This window comes from Gorilla gorilla, chromosome 17, assembly GCF_029281585.2.
Source record: "Gorilla gorilla gorilla isolate KB3781 chromosome 17, NHGRI_mGorGor1-v2.1_pri, whole genome shotgun sequence".
NCBI lineage: Eukaryota > Metazoa > Chordata > Mammalia > Primates > Hominidae > Gorilla > Gorilla gorilla.
This window is the reverse complement of record NC_073241.2, coordinates 53,086,000-53,108,096: the sequence shown is the minus strand read 5'-3', so window position 1 is coordinate 53,108,096 and position 22,097 is coordinate 53,086,000. Positions and strand designations below refer to the sequence as shown.

The following is a 22,097-nucleotide window of genomic DNA, read 5'->3' as shown; positions in this document are numbered from 1 at the left end:
ATGTAAAATAATTCAGCCTGATAATGGAGCCTCATATATTCACACAGCGACCTCTATTTAGGGTTTGGTGGGAGATGTAATGTTGATGTCTTTGGGCATAGTACAGGGGAATGGAGGAGAAACAGATTGTCTGCTGATAGCATTAAAGTGTCAATTTACTCACAACACATATGCCTGAGCCATCCTGGCATCGATTTGAATGTCCGTTGCAATTGCAGGGAACACACTGTCCGGTATACAAGCCTTTATGATCCCGATAGTATCCAGGGCTACAACCCTATTTTTCAAACAAAGTGTTTAATCAGTACAAAGAAAGAAAACAATTACTATCTAAAGCATGTGACACCTCTCACTGTGAAGCATTAACATCATTTTTATTTTTTAGAGACAGGGTCTCACTCTGCTGCCCAGGCTGGAGTGTAGTGACTATTCACAAGTGTGCTCATAGTCCACTAGAGTCTCGGGCTCCTGGGCTCAAGCAATCCTCCTGCCTCAGCCTCCAACGTAGCTGGAACCACAGGCACGTGCACCACTGAGCCTGGCTGAAGCATTCATTTTTCAAACCTTCTTTCCCAGTGAGTGTGAATATTTTTAATTTCAACCACCTGTCATGTCCACTTGTTTTTCTCTCAAGCTGTTTGGTTTTCATGCCCTGGTGGGAGTGTGAGATTCATGGTGGGGAAATCAGAGACAGGGCACATGTGGAGGTGGGGGATGAGAAGGGGCTCCTCTCTTCTCACAACTGTTTTGAGGGCAGGTGGAGAAGGTGGAAATGGACAAATAAAGAGACTCGTCCTTAGAGGGGAGGACATCTAAGCAAATCACTTCAAGTCCAAATTATCTTTGGCTAGCCGTTTTCTCTCCAAGTGTGGGTTTGGGCTGGTGAGGGGGCAGTATAGGAGGAGGAGTGGGTTGGGGGGGAATAGGAGTCTTAACTGAGATTTAGACAATCATGCCACAATCAGTGGAGTCACTTCATTGCCATTCACTAGGTCATGGGCAACAGAGAAGCCAGGGGAGGGGAGTGTGCATGAGGTTCCCATACAGGACTGTTCACGAACATCTGGTCCACCCGAACACACAGAGGCTCAGCCTGAGGGACTCTCCTTGGGTTGGTCTTGTTTCCTTGTTCAATCTTGATTTGATTATTTCTATCTCCTGTATATTATCTCTCTCCAGTATAATACAAGTTATGCATTTTCATCTGGATGAAAAGAATTATAATTTTCTTTTCATGAACTAATATCTTTTTAAAAGGATTCTAGTTAAGAATCCCTCCAATAGAAAAAAAAAACAATTCTTCTTATACCAGCCATTAAAATTATTTAGATTTCTGTCTTTAAAGGAAATTATAGACATGTCCTTTATTTTGGCAGAGCAAATCAGTGCACAGATTCAAATCACATATTGGCTGGTTGTGGTGGCTCAAGCCTATAATTCCAGCACTTTGGGAGGCCGAGGCGGGTGGATCACTTGAGCCCAGGAGTTTGAGATCAGCCTGGGCAACATGGTGAAACCTCGTCTCTACCAAAAAATACAACAATTAGCCGGGCATGGTGGCACACGCCTATAGTCCCAACTACTCGGGAGGTTGAGGTGGGAGGATCGCTTGAACCTGGGAGGTGGAGGTTGCAGTGAGCCATGACTACGCCACCACACTCCAGCCTGGACAACAAGAGTGAAACCCTGTCTAATAAATAAATAAATAAAATCAGATATTGTCCCTAATTTATTCTCTGATCTCCTATATACCCTATCTTGAAAGCATCAGGAAAACTATTTCAAGATAAAGGATAGTCTTTTATCAAATCTTCTTTAAATAGCACATATGTCTGTAAAACTTGGAAACTATACTCAAAGGAAATCTTGAAGTGGACAGTCCATTCTTATTCACTCATGGCCATAAAGGTCTCTACCTGGTCCAGTGGAAGTGAGAAAGAAGCCACCTGACAGGAGAGAGAGGCAGAAGCCTCATGTGCTCCGGGAGTGGAATCTCCCAGGTGTTGCTAGAACCCCTTCCAAAATTACCAATGAATATAGATCATGCACAATAAGACCATAGTTTCCAATATAATGTTCCTTTAAGCTATTAGGAACCATGTTTAGGGCAAAGAGTACATTGCAAATAAATAGATTATGTTGTTATATGAACAGGCTTGCCTAAAGGAGAATCAAAGTATGAAAGGAATGTTATTTTGCTGAAAGCACAACTGAGATTTACATGTGAACGAAATGCAGCCAATGATGGTGTCATTGTATCTATTATACAATCTGTCCTAATAAGTGGCAAGTAACTTATAATTATCAGTGTATATCACATTACCTGCTTACAAAATAATCACATTTGGTAAAGAGCAAGTTATTCAAATAAGCAGATAGATCTGGTTAGTTTATGACAACATGCCTGAGAAAAAAGCCTTAATTAAACATGCTTTGGGGGGAGTATAGTCTGTCCTGATTAAAACCAAATCACCCATCTTAATTTGCTTTTGATTACAAGCAGAAAATATACTCTGCAAGAGTCACATATCATGTGACTCTGAGAATTTGTCAGTTACTAAAATAGAATCATTTTTTCACCTCTTATAAAGCAAGCAAAACCACATTCTACAAAAAAATCAGTTCAAGTACTCAGATTATATTGAACACTCACTTTTAAATGAAAATGAATGTGTTCTAATACACTATTTCAATACAGGGGTTTTATAACTAGTTAACATGATGATGTTTTATGTTAAGTTTTCCAGTAAACTTTTGTAATACATATTATATACAAATGATAATATTATGTCCCTAATCCAGTTACCAGGGCTGTATCTGCAGCCATAGGATCTATTTCTCTGTAAGAATACATGCAGCATCCAGGAAGTTTAAAGAGAGCAGAATTTCTTAATGTTTCATGCCTGGCAAATGGAAGCATGTCTTTTAGGTATTATGCAAACTTTGATCACTTTTCTTAAGCATTGGATTTCACTCTTTCTCATTTCCACCCCCCCAACCCCCACCCCGTGGGTAAATTTTCTTCCAAGTAGCATTTGGAAAGCTATAGGCATTGGACTCTTTTGTTCTGAGGCTTGGGATGGTCTCTAAAGCGCATAAAGTTTCATCGTATATTAACATCCCGCAAGCATTCAAGCTCTTAACTGTCTCGGCATTTCCAGGTGGGCTGATGTTAATGGGGTTTGCGGTTAATAGCTCGGGAGAGCAATCTGTCAGGCACTGTAATAAACACTGCCAGTCAAGGTGACTGGGAGGCCATCAGCCCCTCCTCAGTCCACCCATTTACTCATTAATCACCGTAACTGTAACTTAAAATGTCACAAAGCTGGAAACTCTTCCCTATCCCAAAACAAAACTTAAAAGGACGTTACCTGGCTGGGTCTAAACTCCACATAACTCGCTTGCAGTTGACTTTGACCGGGAGGCTGAAGAAATGGCACCCTTTGCTGCTGTGAACTGTAGCCCAGACATTGCCCCAGGGCTGCCCCAAAGATCCACAGCCATCCCATGCTGCGGGCTGACCGCCTCACTGCTGGAGGCATCCTGGTTCCTGGACGTCCGCTGGCTGCGCAGGAACCTCTGCCTCTTCCTCTTATACCTGCCCTTCCTGCTCAGTGCCCGGGCCTGCCTGACTCAGGTAAGGAAGGCTGTCTGCGGCAGGGGCCCCACCTTTAAACTTCACACATGAGTCAGCCTGTGCCAGAGCGCACATAACAGTCCCGCAGGTAAGCGCACCGCTCTGTAATTCCTGTGAGGTGGGGCGGGCATCACCTTCCACCCACCTCACCCTGCAGACGCCCTAAATCACAGGCTGAGTCACGGGCAGGGAACACGCCCTGGGTAGGAGGGTGGAAATCCAGAGTCCCTCTCTTTCCCTCGGGCTATCAATTTTAATCAGGCTAGAAAAGAGATGGAGGAAGGGGAAGAATGTAGGCAACCTGTGGGCTAAATATTACAACTTTGGAGTCCCCAGAAGACCACAGCAGGTCAGATTTGTTTTTGCAGGTTTAAAAAGTGGGAACTCGTATGCGCAGATCACCTTGGGGTTTTCAGCTACCAGGGGGCCAGGAAAGAAAGTGAAAGGTTTTGCTAAGCCTACGTACTTATGGATGTATGGAATACACAGAATGAGTGTTTGCTACTTTTATTAATCATGCTAACATTGTGCTTTTGCCCTGATCTTTAAGAAAAGACATATTTATAGCCAGAGAAATTAAACAGTTTCATTTTATGGCACATTTTAATCATCTGAAGACAGCTCTGGTTGACTGGACCTCAAACAACGAGAGTCCTGCTGCAAGCTAGAACATAATGTCCTCTAAGAAATCCAGGATATTCTCTGGAATTCAACTCTACTGGAGAGTTGAGAGTGGGTAGAGGGAGGCTCTGGATTAGAGAAAGGTATAAGGTCAGTTATTGGGAAAGCAGGGGCTCAAATACTAAGATGCTGACTGGTGAGCTCCTTCATTTAAAAAATATGTTATTTTAAAAATTGATAAATAATAATGATAAATACTTACGGAGTACATAGTGATGTTGTGACACATACAACATTTAGTGATCAGATAAGGTAATAACATATCCATCATCTCAAACATTGATCATTTCTTTGTGTTGGGAATAGTCAATATCCTCCTTCTAGCTATTTGAAACTGTAGTACATTATTTTCCTACCCTGGATTTCTCTAACCCTCAGCATCTATTGAACCTCTGTGGCTTTCCTATGAATTCTGAGACACTGATGATGTCTTTTTCACATTTAATTCCTGAAGGGAGTCTAAGTAAGATATAAGATAAGCCCTGCAGAAACTTGAACAGAGAAACAATAGACAGAGGGCCCCAAACCATCCCACAGTGCTGGACAGCAGCCAAAAACGGCCACAGGAGCTCCCTAGGGAAATGTTGCGGATGGGAAAACTTCCTACCTGACAAGAGTCACCAGCGTAGGCAGGGGGGCAGGTACAGATTTCCACAGCAAGTGCTATGCGTCCACTTCCTGTGTCAGAGGCTTCCTCTAGCCCCACCTCGCTCAGGGTGAGCCTTTGAGTCTCTGTGAAGTAGAGGCCTTGGATGCGCACATCTGCCAGTCTAGACAGCACTGTCATCAGCTCCTCCCTAGACACTGGGGCACGGCTGCTGGCATGTCTGAAGTTTCCCTACACATGGAAACAGAAAGTCAGGGTCTTCCTTAGGCAGGCTCACTTCCAGGGGTTCCTTAGAGGCAGACAACCCGAATGAATCAAAAACAAGACACTTAAAATGCATAGGGAGAAATGAAATAAGATGGGGAAATACCTGCCTCCTGGAGTATTTACATTTAGAAGTCAGGTGCCCTGGGTTATTCCCATGAAGGAAGGAAAAAAAATGAAGGCAGGGAATAAGGGGCAATAAAATGAAATAAAATTCCCAGTGTCCTACTTATCTTTTAAATGTGCTTTTGTTTGTGCAAACATAAGGTGAGTGAGAAAGAGGGAAGGAAGGCATATGGAAACTGACTGAGTCATGCAGCTCAGGTCATTCATTAAACGTACACATCGGTGACAGAAAATACAATCTTTTCTTGCACAAACGTTTATATTATTTTATTTTAATTGTTATTGTGGTAAAAAACACACAACATGAAATTTACTATCTTAACCATTTTTAACTGTACAGTCTTGTTAACTATAAGCACAACATTGCACAACAGATCTCTAGAACTTACCAGCTTGCAAAAGGGAAACTCCATACCCATTGAACAATTCCCTTTTTCCCTCCCCAGCCCCTGGCAACCACTATTCTAATTTCTGTTGCTAAGAATTGACTATTTCAGATAATTCATATAAGTGGAATCATGAAGTATTCATCCTTTTGTGACTGGCTTGTTTCACTTAGCATAAGGTTCTCAAGGTTCATCTATATTATAGCCTATGACAGAATTTCCTTCATTTTTAAGGGGGAATAATGTTCCATTGTATATATCTATATATACCACATTTTCTTTGTCTATTCATCTGTTGATGGACATTTTGTTGCTTCTTGGCTATTGTGAATAATGCTGCAATGAACACGAATGTGCAAATATCTTGTGAAGATTCTGTTTTCAGTTATTTTAGATAGATATCCAGAAGTGGGACTGCTGGAGCATATGGTAATCCTACTTTTAATTTTCTGAGATATTTCCATAGTGTTTCCACAGTGGATGCACCATTTCACATTCCCACCAAGAGGGTTGAAGGGTCCCAATTTCACCACACTCTTGTCAACACTTGCTATGTTCTGTTTGGTAATTTTTGTTTTTTTTTTTTTTTTTTTCTTGAGACAAAGTCTTGCTCTGTCACCCAGGCTGGAGTGCAGTGGTGTGATCTCAGCTCACTACAACCTCTGCCTCCCGGGTTCAAGTGATTCTCCTGCCTCAGCCTCCCAAGTAACTGGGATTATAGGCACGTGCCACTACACCTGGCTAATTTTTGTATTTTTAGTAGAGACAGGGTTTTGCCATGTTGGCCAGGCTGGTCTCGAACTCCTGACCTCATGATCTGCCCACCTCGGCCTCCCAGAGTGCTGCGATTACGGGTGTGAGCCACTGCACCTGACCTAATTTTTTTTTTTAATGTATTTTTGGTAGAGACGAGGTTTTGCCATGTTAGCCAGGCTGGTCTCGAACTCCTGACTGCAGGTGTGTGCCACCACGCCTGGCTAATTTTTTGTATTTTTAGTAGAGACGGGGTTTCATGGTGTTAGCCAGGATGGTCTCAATCTCCTGACCTTGTGATCCGCCCACCTCAGCCTCCCAAAGTGCTGGAATTACAGGCGTGAGCCATTGCTCCTGGCCTCCAAAAACCTGCCTTTTTAACCTTTATATTTTGTTGCCCTTGTTGAACTCAGTTTTTACCTCTCTTAAATAGGCACAGTAATACCTAATGTCTTGTGCTATCATTATAATTAAGGTAAATTAAATGATACAATATATATAAAGTGTTCAGCACCATTCTTAACAAATGGTAGCTATTACTAACATACAAATATGATGCTTATATAATTTTAATTTATATTTTAGCAGCTTAAGGAATAATTTACATACAATAATATTCCCTCATTTTAAGCATACAATTTGTAATAAATTTATGGAAGCATGCAATCATCATCATAATGTAATTTTAGAACATTTCTATTACCTTAAAAAGAACCCTTGTGTCAATTTGTAGTCACTACCCATTACCACCCTCAAACCCAGGCAACCACTAATCTACATTCTGTCTCTATGCATGTGTCCATGCTGGACAATTTATATAAATGCCGGCTTAATTTCAACAGTATACAAAAACTTTGTTTCTATTAGTATCATTCCCTCCTCTTCTCTTGTATGTTACTATCATATAAATTGCATCTTTATACATTGTGTGCCATTTGCAGATGGCTGCAAGGCTTTGAGTAATTTCCAGAGTTCTGAAAATGTTGATTCTGAACTTTTTTTCCCTGTTTGCCAGTTCTCTCATTGCTTTTATGAAGGACAGAATTTTTAGAGATTCTCTATCATTTTACTGATATCACCTGTCTCACATAAATAGAATCATACAATATACTTTTTTTGTGTCTTGTAGCAAGTATCAATATTTTGTTTCTTTTATTGCCAGATAGTATTCCATTGTATAGATGTACCTTTTCAGAAACATTAAAATATGTCTGCAAGTTCAAAGTACTCAGAAAGTTTCACCTAGAGGTACTGGTCATATTTAATAATATAAACGGAACACTATTTTTAAGGAATAGTTGTAACCAAATAAGTATAACAAAAGTTTTATGATCTGATGAGCTTTCCTTTATTTTGCTAGTATTACTCTTATTTCTTTGGATGTAAAACATTTTCATAGCTTTTCTATTCATTCATCCTAAGCATATGTTGAACATTAACCAGGTCTCAGGCACTGAGGGAGACCTGAGGATGACGGAGAGCTATGTCATAGCATTTACAAGCTCACAGGTTTTTTGTTTGTTTGTTTGTTTGAGACAGGGTCTCACTCTGTTGCCCAGGCTGGAGTGCAGTAGCATGACCATGGCTCACTGCAGCTTCGACCTCCTGGACTCAAACGATCCTCCCATCTCAGCTTCCCAAGTAGCTGGGATTACAGGCACACCCCACCATGCCTATTGAATTTTGCTTTTGTGCAGACAGAGTTTTGCCATCTTGCCCAGGCTGACTCATGGGGTTTTTAAGATATGGATAATTAATTGTGAAATGGGAGAGAAAGTGTAAAAAGGCTGGACAGATGGTACCAAGAAAGCCACATGAGCATCAAACACTCCACATTTTATATAATTCATACTTTGAATCTATACAAGTTGGGTATCTCTGAAATGTTTGTGACCAGAAGTGATCCAAGTTTCAGAATTTTTTATTTTTATTTTGGAACATTCGCATTGTATTTACCCACTGAGAATTTCTAATCTGAAAATCTGAAAGCTGAAATGCTCCAATGAGCATTTCCTTTGAGTGTCATGTTGGTACTCAAAATAGTTTGCGTTTTGGGGCATTTTGGATTTTGGATTTTCAGATTAAGGATGCTCAACCTGTATATATAAACTTATATTTATATAAATAGAATCCATATTTTACAATTCTTAAAATGAGTAAAAATCATGATTGTCTGAAATAATTAAATCACAAAACAGAAAGGACCATCCTATGGTTGCTCTTCCTTTACCTCGACCACCTGCACTCGTCCATGATGCAGCCGGTCGGGCCGTGGGGTGTTTGTCTCCTCATAGATGATGGACATGTGCTGACCCTGTTTAAAGAAAACCATGAATGTGTTAGTACCTTCACTGGGATCTTTCAAGATTTATAACTGATCTAAGAAAACATTTCTATGGTCTACATCATATGACATACCTGATTTAAAAAAATAGTTCAGAATTAACTGACTGGTAAAAATATTAGTGACATGGAAACAGAATAATTATAAGTAACACAGTGTCTTTTTCACAAATAGGAAATCAGGAAAATTGCCTTGGCCAAAAATAGCTTAAAAAGATGGAATTTCTTTTTTTTTCTTTTTTTTTTCTTTTTTTTGGCAGGGATGGAATCTCACTCTCTTGCCCAGGCTGGAGTGAAATGGCACAACCTTGGCTCACTGCAACCTCTGCCATCCGGGTTCAAGCGATTCTCCTGCCTTAGCCTCCCTAGTAGCTAGGATTACAGGTGCTCACCACCACACCCTTCTTATTTTTTGTATTTTTAGTAGTTTCATCATGTTGGCCAGGCTGGTATCAAACTCCTGACCTCAAGTGATCCACCTGTCTTGGCCTCCCACAGTGCTGGGATTACAGGTGTGGGCCACTGCACCTGGCAGAAAAAAAATTTTTTTTAAACTATGCCTTGCAGTCAATGCAGGAAGTGCTGTTTTCATTACTGCCCACCGAACCAGCCTGTGGTGGGAAGAAAGTGCTTTGGTGGGTGGGTTACTGAGGAGGGTGGGGAGGCAGAGGGTTGGCACATGCAGGGAGCTGCAGCTGGCATGTGGAGCGAGAAATTCCCCTGCTGCCTCCCCCTGTGGGACCCAGCCTCACTCGCTCTCAGCCTCCAGCCCACCCCATTATGGTGGCTCACATGTGCATCTTAACAGGGCAAGGTGGGGTGGCCAGCACTACTGCATCAGCACCCTACCATCAGCAACCCTGCTGCAAAAACACACACATGTCCCAGCTTTTCTGCTGTAGCACCAAACCCTAAAGGTGTTTGGTATTTCATTAGGGCTGGTATTTCAGAAAGAAGGCCATTACCTAGGATCACATATCATTTAAAACCTTAATCTAAGAAACATGCCCTAGAGGCTCTTAATTACAGTGGATTAGAACAAAGCAGCAGGGAAAATGTTTTGTAAGCCTAAATTATTTTCCATGTTTGAAGGTAAAATTAAACAGAAAATTTGGTCATTACCTCTCAGTGAATTCTAATGGTTTGCATAATAAACTCTTTGGCAGTAAAAAAATAGGCCTGGCCTGAACTACAAGATGCTCTGCAAAAACATGAAACTGAAATACAGCACTGCTATGACCGTGTTTTTACTGTGTAGCTATTTTTCCTTAGACTATAACTCTAAAATCTTTGCTGCTTTATCTTCAAGATATTCTGCAAAGGTTCCTTGGAGTTTTTAAAACAGTTTAGTAGATTTGCATACCAGTAAAAACAAAGCAACACAGCAGTGCCTGAACACAAATATCTACCAAGAATATGCTGTGATGAGGTGTCTGTGACTTGCTGGTCCCTGTATACAGTACATGACATGAGAAAACCTTTCCCAAAGCTATCATTACATCGCATTAATCACACCCAATAAACCAGAAATAGAGCCGACTTCAGGCAGTGGCACCCTACCCTATGTTTAGGGTATTATGCCCTGTGTCATGGGAAATTCAAAGTAGGATGTGATACTACCCTTGCCCTCAAGGAATTTTCTAGACTGCCACACTGGATTGTGTGCCAGGCACATAGTGTGTGGATGTTGTTACTTCCTTTCTCAAAAAACAAACGTCCCCTCAGTGGTGGGTGGACTACTTGAGGTCAGGAGTTTGAGACCACCCTGGCCAACATGGTGAAACCCCATCTCTAAAGAAAATACAAAAATTAGCCGGGCATGGTGGCCCATGCCTATTATCCCAGCTACTCAGGAGGCTGAGGCAGGAGAATTGCTTGAACCAGGGAGGCAGACTAAAAATCCTGTTATAGCATCAAACCCTTCCAGACTTGTTTTCAATGACTCTGCACACACTGATGATACAGCCCCATTGGACTGGTCATCCATGAGCACAGCCTCCTGCCCTGTACCACCCCCGAGTCCTGTTAGCCTTAGTCCCTGCCCCTGGAAGGGCACTTCTCTTCTTATGCCCATTCTTAAAGACTTAGCTCAAAATGAACCACAAAGTCTTCTAAGGGCCTCTCAGACCACATGACTCCCATTCCCCCTACCCAGACCCCAGCACTGAGAGGGCCCTGTTTGGCTCTCCTCCAATAGTTACCATTCAGTGGGTTGGAGTTCCTGGCATATTTCTCTAATCTCCCCTCCTTTTGAGAAAAGGGGTCACCTGTCCTTTACAGAGTCCAACAATATGATCTTGCCCCGTGGGAAGGATTCAAAGACACTTATGAACAAAAATTGAAAGATAGAAACATAAAAAATGCTTAATATGTGGCTGGACATGTGGCTCACGCCTGTAATCCCAGAGCTTTGGGAGGCTGAGCAGGGAGAATTGCTTGAGCCTAGGAGTTTGAGGCCAGCCTGGGCAACATAGTGAGATCCTATCTCCACAAAAATTAAAATTAAAAAATCAGCTGGCCATGTTGGTGTGTGCCTATAACTCCAGTGCTTGGGGAGGCCAAGGCAGGAGGATTGCTTGAGGCCAGGAGTTCAACTCCAACCTGGGCAACGCAGTGAGACCCTGTCTCTACAAAAATAAAAAAAGTTCAAAAAAAGTTTAACATGAGGCAGTAACTTGTGAGAGGCAAAAGCAAAATACGGTTAAGTACTCTGGAGGCAGAGAAGACAGACAACATTTGGTCAGAGGAGGCAGGATCCTGAAAAGATGTTACATGCTTTCAACTTTCATTTAGTTTCTGCAAAATATTGGAAATGATTTAATCTAAACTTTTTGTAGGCCACATATCAAGATGTCCTAAATTTAGATCAGCACCAACTGCAACTGCCACTTCCTGCCACTTAGGTCATGCTCTGATACCTACAGTGAGCTGTACATCCGGCTTCTTTTCCAGAAGAACCATGTCACCAGGCAAGCCGAAGGACTTGGCTTGGTAAGTGAGGTAACCACCATATGAAGAAACCTAAAATGGAATTAATAGCATCAATAGCACAAGCATTAAAAGAGATGATGTCAACATCAACCCGCATGAAAAGCACTTAGGCACACAAGGTGTGGAAAGAAACACACTCGACCTGGTAACAAGGGTTGTATCTAGGAGGTGGGGTTGAGGATGGTATTTTTTCTACTTTATGCTATTTTTAATGTCATTTGAAATGTTTAGCATGAACATGATTGAGTTTTACAAGCAAGAAGATACCTTTATTAAAAGGAAAAATATGGCTGGGTGTAGTAGCTCATGCCTATAATCCCACACTTTGGGAAGCCGAGGCAGAAGGATCACTTGAGGTCATGAGTTAGGGACCAGCCAGGGCAATACAGCGAGACCCTGTCTCTACAAAAATATTTAAAAATTAGTCAGGTGTGGTGGTGCACACCTGTAGTCCCAGTTACTCAGGAAGCTGAGGTGGAAAGATCGCTTGAGCCCAGGAGTTTGAGGCTGCAGTGAGCTATTATTGTACCACTGCAGTGCAGCTTGGGCAACAGAGCAAGACCCTGTCTCTTTTAAAAAAAAAAAAAAAAAGAAAGAAAGAAAGAAAAGAAAGAAAGTAAGAAAAATAATAGTCGTGTTCCTTTTTTTTTCTAGATGATTACTAAACCAAAATGTTTATTTAATCCACAACTATTCTAGGAAATCTAGGCCATTGGTTTCTTTTTTAACTGAGAGAACTGGATAATATCTATCAGTCACAAAATAACCTCTAAAAATAAATTTTCTCCAAAAACTATTCTCCTGAAAGCAGATGGTGAACATTTCCCAAATTATTGTGAGTTCTGCTGCATACAGTAGCCATGGCTGACAACTCCAGCAGGTGCACAGACCTCTCAATGTCCCACAAGCAGCACGATGGTGGTGAGGACATGGAGTGAATGGTCAGTTTTCTGACAGCTACTTCACACCTTGGGTCCTGACACCTCCCATCCTTTAAGTAAAACACAATCAAGAAGGAAGGAGTGACAGAAGGATGAAAATCACAGGCAAGGTCACCTCTGATTAGACAGAACAAAATAACCTATAGGAAAATGCCAACAACTTAGAGCAGGCAGGGGAAAGAAGCCACGCTCTTCTAGGATCCCATTCAACAGAAGCTTTTCCCTAGAGTCTGTAACCTGACAAAGCCTTACAGAGCTTTGATCTTCAAGCCTGGAAGTATTCCAAGGCAATGTCTTGAATTATTATTGTGATTCAAGTATTGCTTTTTTGATGGGCTTAAAGTGGTTTTAAAAACATGGCCACAAATTCTTTGCACTCCTGCCTTCAAGAGGTGGGGCTTAATTCCCCCTCCTCCTTTTTGTTTTGTTTTGTTGAGACGGAGTCTCGCTCTGTCGCCCAGGCTGGAGTCCAATGGCTTGAGCTCAGTTCATTGCAACCTCCGCCTCCCAGGTTCAAATGATTCTCCTGGCTCAGCCTCCCGAGTAGCTGGGACTACAGGCGCCTGCCGCCATGCCCAGCTAATTTTTGTATTTTTAGTAAAAACAGGTGTTTCATCATGTTAGCCAGACTGGTCTCAAACTCCTGACCTCAGATGATCCGCTTGTCTCGGCCTCCCAAAGTGCTGGGATTACAGGCGTGAGCCACCAAATTCCCCTCCCTTTGAGTGTGGGCTGGGCTTAGTGACTTGCTGCTAATGAATAGAATAAAGGAGAAGTGAGGGCATGGCAGTTCTGAAATTAGGTTACAAAAACATTGCAGCTTCTGTATTGAGCTAGCTCTCTCTCTCTCTCTCTCTCTCTCTCTCTCTCTCTCTCTCTCTCTCTTTCTCTCTCTCTCTCTCCCCCACCCTGTTACCCACCCCCCATAAGTTGCTTTGGGGGAAACCAGCTGTCATGTCATGAGGACCCTCAGGTAGCCTAGGGAGGGTCTCACGTGATGAGAAATGGAGGCTTCCAGCCCACAGCTAGCCAGAAGCAGAGGCCTGCTAACAGCCATGTGGGTGAGCTTGGAAGCAGATGCTGCAGTCCCAGGGGACTACAGCCCTGGTTGACATCTTGACAGTAACCTAGGAAGACTCTGGGCCATCCCCTCCTGAATTCCTCAACCAAGATAATCATTATTGCTTTAAGCTGCAAAGTGTTGGAGTAATTTGTTACATAGCAATAGATAATCAACACATGGGCCCATCATATAGCGGTAAAGAGGAGTATTAAGTGAAAGAGAAGTGGGATCATAGAAGAGTGGCAACATTTCCCACACTCAGATGTCAAAACCCACAGTCCTTCACCCAGAAGACAAAATTAGAGACCTCAGGCCAACAAGGCCCTATTATTTTAGTCTTCCTAATGTGAGAATTTGGCATCCCCTGAGCCAGGCCCTGTGAAATCCACCCGTTAGCAAGTTCTACCCTTGCTAAGAAACATATGTCACCTCATGTTTCCACATGAGGCCTGCATTTCTGTCCTCATAAAATGGATGGAGGTGGCCAGCCTCTGGCATAATAACTCTTGCAGCAAAGGAAGAGCAAGTGGTTTGTAAGTTCCTGAGGAGTGTGTAACTATGCGATTCTACTTAGGAAAGTTGAACTGCCACCAGATCCTGCGTTTCTTTTAATAAGCTTGTGAGTCACTTGTTAGCTTTTGTTTTCCTAACAAAGAGGCTTTCTTCTGCCTTAAAATAAAGAATTCTCAGCATTGGCATTTAAAAGCACGCATGTCCCATTTGCAATAGATAGTATTTAAATGGTTATTTCCCTGGAGGAAAATTCTTTGACATTAGGTAAAAACTGAGAAAAACGTTGTGGGTGATTTCCTTTGCTGGTAGCTCATGCATGGCAACGGTGGGGCGCAGTGTGTGCCTGCTCAGCCCCTCACAGCAGGAGGCAGGGTCTCTTCCTCACTTTTAGTTCAGCTCATTTCTGGAATGTTAGTAACCTGAACTGCTGGATGCTTCCTTCCAGATTTCCAGGAAATGATGCTCACGCAGCAATAGCAGAGGCCCACTGAGGGCCCAGAAGAACAGCAGGACATCATTACCTTGTCCCCCAGGTAGGAGGTGGGTGCGACCCAGGACGCGCTGTGGACGGTTGCGGGCAGCTCCTGGAGATCCGCCACCATACTGTTGCTGCCTGGGTTGAAAGAGACAGGGATGTCCACTCTGTCTGCCGTCTCCAGGTGCCAGCCCAGCATATCCACAAACTGGAAAGAGGGAGAGAAGCAAGGGATGGAAACGTCTTGGTCGTGGCATCCCTGGTGATGGGTGCATGATGTACTACAGAAAGCTCCACGGGCAGCCTCCTTGCCTCAGAGGCCTCCTTTATGCGTCTACTCCTGCACCTGCCCTCCCGAGCCAGAGCCCTGTCTGACCCATTGCCACTGGGAGTTCTGGGAAGGCAGTGGCCTTACATGTGTGGGATTTACCTTTGTAATCCAGCACACATCCTTGTTCTTGACATTTAGTAGGTGATCAATGAGTGTCTGAATAATAAAGAAATAAGTGTATGAATAAAAACTAGGACCATGGCTCATTTAATGGCAAGCTCCTTATAAAGAAAAATGTGATGTGGAATTCAGTGTTCTGCTATTATTATTTTTCTCTAAATGGAGCATCAAAATTAAATCTTTTCCTGGTCACAAAGGAAGCCAGTTAATTTTGAGGTAAAAAAAAAGAAAACTGAGCAAGCATAGGATTGGATTAATGCTTTCTGGTTCCCAGGGGATAAGAGACTTCAGAGCAGATTTACAAAGTATTTTTTTTTTTTCCAATTACTAGCTACACTCCTTTTAGGAGACAGGCAGTAAAAGATATGAAATAGGCAGGCAGTAAAATATATAAAATAGTATTTTTTGGGCCAGGTGCGGTGGGTCACATCTGTAATCACAGCACTTTGGGAGGCCGAGGTGGGTGGATCACCTGAGGTCAGGAGTTCAAGACCTGTCTGGCCAACATGGTGAAACCTTGTTTCTATTACATATAAAAATTAGCTGGGCGTGGTGGGGCATGCGTGTAATTCCAGCTACTCAGGAGCCTGAGGCAGAAGAATCGCTTGAACCCGGGAGGCAGAGGTTGCAGTGAGCCAAGATCATGCCACTGCACTCCAGCCTGGGTGACAGAGCGACACTCCATCTTAAAAATAAAACAAAAACAAAACTTTTTTTGAGTACTTGTTGGATATAAGACATGACTCACACAAAGAAGGCAAGCATGAGGTTACTGGTTCATGGAATAATGAAAACAAGAAAAGTTTTAGTTTTATGAAGTTAATTTTAAAAATGCCCAAAGAAGGCCAGGTGTGGTGGCTCACACCTGTAATCCCAGCACTGTGGGAGGCCAAGGTGGGAGGACTGCTTGAGCCCAGGAGTTTGAGACCAGCCCGGGCAGCATGGCAAAACCCTGACTCTACAAAAAATACAAAAATTAACCAGGTGTGGTGGTGCATGCCTGTAGTCCCAGCTACTCAGGAGGCTGAGGCAGGAAGATTGCTTGAGCCCTGGAAGCGAAGGTTGCAATGAGCTGTGATCACACCACTACACTCCAGCCTAGGCAACAGAGACCCTGTCTCAAAAAAAAAAAAAAAAAAAAAAAAAGTGACCAAAGAAAAGATATGATAAAATAGGTGAGAAGGAAAGCAAAACAGAAAGAAGAGAAGTAAAAATGAGAAATGAGGGGTGTGATATTGTGACATAACAAGACATCATGAGAGATACGGATTTGGCTATTACTACCAGTTTCTGGCACAGAGCTCCTAAAACCCTTGTAATTTCCTGAATGATAGGGGTGATAGGAGCATCTTTTGCCATAGTAATTGGTCTTAGTCCACAGTTCCTGAGGCCAGAGCTTCTAAGACCCTTGGACTCTGATGTGGTAATAGTGTCTCTTTGTGCGCTAATGAGATGAGTGGTGGCCGAGTCCTCTGGGTAGCTTCAGGATGGGGGCTTGTAGCCAGGAAGACCAAGGTAGGATGAGAGGGTTGGGACTTTCAGCCCTACCCCCAACCTCTGAGGAAGGGAGAGGGACTAGAGATTGAGTTAATTATCAAGAGCTAATGATTTAATCAATCACACCTACATGAAAGAGCCACCAAAAAACAAACAAACAAACAAACAAAAAACCCTAAATGGTAGTTTGGGAGAGCTCCTGGGTGGGTAAACACGTCTGCATGCCAGGAGGGTGGTGCGCCCTAACTCCCATGCCTGGAACCCTCTGGACTTTACCCTATGCACCTATTCACCTGGCTGCTGCTCTGTATCCTTTATCATATTCTTTATAATAAACAGCAATAGGAAGGAAAGTGTGTCCTGAATTCTGGGAGCCATTATAGCAGATTATAAACGTGAGGAGTGGGCTGTGGGAACCCCCAACTTGTAGCAAAGCACTGGAGAAGTACTGGAGGCCTGGGACTTGCAACTGGCATCTGAAGTGGGAGCAGTCTGGAAGAACTGAGCCCTTAGCCTGTGCAGTCTGATGCCACCTCCAGGTAGAGAGTGTCAGAAGTGAATTGAATTGCAGGACACCCTGGAGTGTCTGGGAGAATCAGAGAATTTTTAGTATGGAAAAAACCCCACACATTTGGTGTTAGTGTTGTGAGTATAGAAACAAGGTTTTCTTTTAAGGGGGAAAATGACAAACTCGATTTATTTAATGAGATTTATTGGGCATCTATTATGTCCCAGATCCTGTTCTAGGCACTAGGGGTGTATCAGGGAACTCACCATTCTAGGGATGGAAGAAGAAGGGCAATAAACAAATTTTAAAACAAAATGTTAAATAGGGAGTGATGACTCCTATGGGGGAGACAAGGGTAAGGTCAGCAAGAGTGTCCAAGGTGTGCTATTTTATAGGGAGTGGTGAAGGAAAGCCCCTCTGAGCACATGACATTCGAGCAAACAACTGACGAATTCAGGAAACAAGAATTTTAAAACGCTGCAGGCCAAGGAGCAGCGAGGGATATGCGTATCATTTAACAAATCCATGTACAAAATGTTCCCCAGCACTTTCTGTCAATGCATACCTTAGTCCTTCGCTTATGTGAGCTGTGACATTGATTATTTACTCCAAAACAGAAACAGCTGGTACAACCCTTGAGATTGGCTGGGTCCAAATGGAATGAGCCTTCTCGACACACATTACACTCTGTGCCTTCTACATTTTCCTATTGAAGCAAAACATGAAGTAAGAGATCACGTGTTCCAAAATTTCCCTAGTTGCAATTAGCTACTTGCACAAATTAAATACCAACACAAGATGTTAGGATGAGGATGTGAGCAAAACATTAAAAGAGATGTTAATTATTAAGCTTTCATCCCATGTTAATTGTTTAAACTTTTATACCACACACAAATGGAGGAGAGAATTCTCTAAATTTCATAAGATGCCCCTGGGGCATCTTGCAAGTAGAGAAATAGCACCATACGGTTCACAGGATGGGGAGACCAATTCATCTCACTCACCACCACCTTAAAACATCTCCTGGGAATTGGAAGGTCTCCTACAACCTGGCAGAACCCCTTGGAGCAGAGATGATCACCTGGAGTCCATGGTCCAGGAATGGGTTTTAGGTGAACCTATGAACCTCATGAAACTGTAGATAAAAGTTTGTGCTGATTTTTCTGGAAAGGGTCTATATCCGTCATCAGATTCTAAGGCGGTCTGAGACCTCTCCAAAAGACAAAAGGGGTCTTACCTCCTAACTATTTCTGTAAAATGAGATCGTGACTATAAAATGCTACATACACTATCAACATCTCTTAAGGGTCAGTCCCATTTCCCACATACTTTTCTATGTTGACTCAACATGAAGCACTTTCCTGCTGACCGGCAGCTGGTGTCTGGCACTGCACGATCTCTCTTACCTTGCAGAGGCAAGCCCCGGTCCCTGGGTCACACACTCCTGGCTCAGTCCCATCTCTGTTGCAATTGCAGGGAACACACTCAGGGAAGCGGTAAAACCCGGAAGCACATCGGTCACACCGCCGCCCTGTGATTCTGGGCTTGCATCTGTACACAAAGTAAAGGAAGCAAAAATCATCATCTTTGTACACACAATTTTAAAGTGCTCACTTACACTACAGTGGACTAACTGGTGCGCAAAGCCAGTTAAATAGATACAATGCCTGCTTATAGTCCAAGGCAGAATGGAGAGAGGCAGATAAAAGGCACTTACAGAATGTAGGTCATTGACCAATGGCCATTGTGGATGGTCATGGATGACCGTCGTAGATGGGTCAGGCTTAGCACTAGGTGTTGAGGGCGCAAGAAGGGACATGGCCCCCGAGCCTGGAGGGCTCCTGCAGATGGCCCATAAGTGGAAATGATGACAATCTACACAGAGTCTAACTGAGGTTCAGAGGAGTAGCAGGTGACAAGTTTCCCTGGGGGAAATGACTCCTGACCTGAGCTTTAAAGGGCAGAGTCATAGGGTAGGAGTTGGGATGCGCATTCCAGACAGAAGGAACAGAGCGGGAGATCACTCAGTGTGTACAGGGAACAACACAAGCATGGTGCTGCTGGGGCAGATGTCCAGGCAGGGAATGCTGCCCCATGGTCTGAGGAGGTAGGTGGTGTCAGATCATCAGGACAGAGGGGCTGGACACCGCAGCACAGCGCAGTAGCTGAGACCTGTGCATGCAAGGCTGCAGTTCTAATCCAGCTCTGACTATATGAGACACACCATCTTAGCAAGTTCTTTAACTTCCCAAAGCCTGCTTTTCATACCTATGAGGGACAGAACACGGTAGCTGCTGCCTCCTGGGATTGCTGGGAACCCATGAGGTAGGGCATGCAAAATTTCATCCCAGTGCCTGGCACATGGCAAGTTACAAACAAGGCAACATGAAAAGCTGTTAAGGAGGAGAGGGTGTGGTTGGACTTGTGTGAAGGATGGAGCCCAGAGGGTGAATTCCAGCAGCAGCAGCAGCAGGATGTCAAGTCAGGAGAGAGACTGGGGGCTGACCTAGGGCAAAGGTATCCAGATGGGGAGGAGGGATGGGCTCCCAAACTATTTTGGGGTAAGGTTTCTGGGAACTGTAAGATTCTGGATGAGGAGTAGAGGAAAGAAGAAAAGACAAGGAAGACTCCCAATTTCCCTGCTTGGGTGACAGAGTGGATCTTAATGTCCCTTGTTACCTGCAAGAGCCAGAGCTCAGAGGAAAGCACAGTGGGGGGTGGGAGGGTCACTCTGAGTCATCCACCCTCAACCATCTGCAGGTCCTTTTAACTGAAGATCTGGGCAGACAAGAAAACACAAACAGCTGAGCAGAGGCAGAAAAGCAGTGGGCTATGGCCGTGCCTGGAGAACCCAGAACTCGAGGTTGGGGAGGGGAAGAGAAACTGCTGCGAGCCCTGGGGAGCCAAGCACTGCATTCAGAGCTGGGATCTACCTACACACTGATTCTCTTCTGTGGGACTAAGGGAAGTATTAGAAATACATTTTTATTGGCATATAGGCAATAACATTTTATTGTTCAATTACTACCAAATGTAGGCCATCACCTATCTCCTAATACCTGTGAAAATATCTTACCCCAGTGACCATCCTAAAAAAGTTAAATACGACTCTTCATATCCCATTAAGTTTCTCTTTGGCAAATATCTGCTTATTTCCCTTTGGCAAATATCTGCTTATAAAGGATTTTGTATGTGATTAAGAACATAAACTTGGAACCAGGTAACCTGCTTTGAATCCCAACTCTACCACTTACTGGACCTTGGGCAAATTGGTCACTTTACAACCAAGTTTCTTCATCTGTAAAAATGGAGGTAACAATACCTACTTCACAGGATTGTTGTGAGGATTAAATATTACATGTAAAAACCTTACAGGAGTTGCTTGCACACACGTAAGTATTTGCTATTACTATTCTAGCTGTGACATGGGCTAAGGGGAGGAGACGGTGCCTTTCCGTCCACTCGACACACCTAAAAGGACCAACTCAGCATTACTTGCAAGACCTCCTGGCAAGTTGCATCTTTCAGCCCCATCCCTCTCACCTCTCCCTACTTGACACCTGCAGAAATGATTCCATAAGGAAGTAGCCTCAAAACCACACTTAGAGCAATGTAGGTATAGAGTGTAAATGTTCTGCTTGAAGTGGATGGCTCTAGTGCAGTGGACTGTAAACTCTGGGAGAGGATCGGAGACGCTTTTGGAAAGCTGGGTAAACTATGGGCCATATTCTCAGAAAAGTGTCCACTAAACTCACAGAAAGACTCATTCTCATATACACACAATTTTGCATTCTCTTATCAGAGGGCTCCTGGCCCCAGGTTAATAACAACTGCTCTCTTCTTGTGACCCTTGGACTAAATGTAATCAGGCAGTCTGGCAAAAATGTAAAGCCTGTTCTCAGTTGATTCCTTATTTCTGGAGAGACGGCGAGTGTGGAGCACAAGGACTCTGGTGGTCTAGAGACCGGAAAGAAGAGAGAGCAGATGACCCCTCCCAAAATAAAAGCCAACAGAGAGAGAAGCCTCAGAACAGAAGAGGGCCTTTGGAGATGGCCCGACGTAGGCTGGGTGAACCTTGCTTGGCAGTGAAGGAAAGAACACCATGCACAGAGGGACAGTGTTGCCATGAAGTGCCAACCTGGCAGACTGGCATCCCAAGGTCTGAACGTTTCTTTTAGCAAACATGCGGGGCTTCTGGCCAAGGGTGAATTAATAAGATGCTGGTGGTAGGTGAGCAACTCACACACTGAACGCCATTGGTGGGCACAGCTCAGAGTGTCCCCTGAGCAAGTGATCTGGGCAGGGACCTGGAAGGTGAGGTCACGCAGACAGGAGCCTGTGTTTTTTTTGTGTGTGGTTTATTTTTTAAATTTTTTTATTTTTTATTTATTTTTGAGATGGAGTCTCGCTCTGTCACCAGGCTGGAGTGCAGTGGCGCAATCTCGGCTCACTGCAAGCTCTGCCTCCTGGGTTCATGCCATTCTTCTGCCTCAGCCTCCCGAGTAGCTGGGACTACAGGCGCCTGCCACCATGCCCAGCTAATGTTTTGTATTTTTTTAGGAGAGTCGAGGTTTCATCGTGTTAGCCAGGATGGTCTCGATCTCCAGACCTCGTGATCCGCCTCCTTGGCCTCCCAAAGTGCAGGGATTACAGGCGTAAGCCACCACACCCGGCCCTGGAGCCTGCATTTTATATTTTCTTTTCTTTTTCTTTTTTATTTATTTTTATTTATTTATTTTTTTGAGACAGAGTCTCGCTCTGTCACCCAGGCTGGAGTGCAGTGGCATAATCTCGGCACACTGCAAGCTCCGCCTCCCGGGTTCACGCCATTCTCCTGCCTCAGCCTCCCAAGTAGCTGGGA

At 43.6% G+C, this 22,097-nt stretch overlaps 1 protein-coding gene across 2 annotated transcripts in view; it reads right to left on the bottom strand.

Moving 5' to 3' along the window:
• Positions 1 to 22,097, bottom strand: part of LAMA3 (laminin subunit alpha 3) — a 261,658-nt gene that overhangs the window by 78,379 nt on the left and 161,182 nt on the right. Inside the window, exons 33-39 of one of the 2 annotated variants that reach the window (XM_031003750.3) lie at positions 18,643 to 18,787; positions 17,802 to 17,942; positions 14,827 to 14,988; positions 11,720 to 11,818; positions 8,685 to 8,768; positions 4,926 to 5,156; positions 164 to 277 (exon numbers count right to left, since the gene is read on the bottom strand). In XM_031003750.3, coding sequence (XP_030859610.2) covers positions 164 to 277; positions 4,926 to 5,156; positions 8,685 to 8,768; positions 11,720 to 11,818; positions 14,827 to 14,988; positions 17,802 to 17,942; positions 18,643 to 18,787 — 976 coding nt within the window. Of the gene's footprint in view, positions 1 to 163; positions 278 to 3,371; positions 3,818 to 4,925; positions 5,157 to 8,684; positions 8,769 to 11,719; positions 11,819 to 14,826; positions 14,989 to 17,801; positions 17,943 to 18,642; positions 18,788 to 22,097 lie in introns of those variants that run through there. The other variant, XM_004059245.5, reaches the window with a different exon arrangement.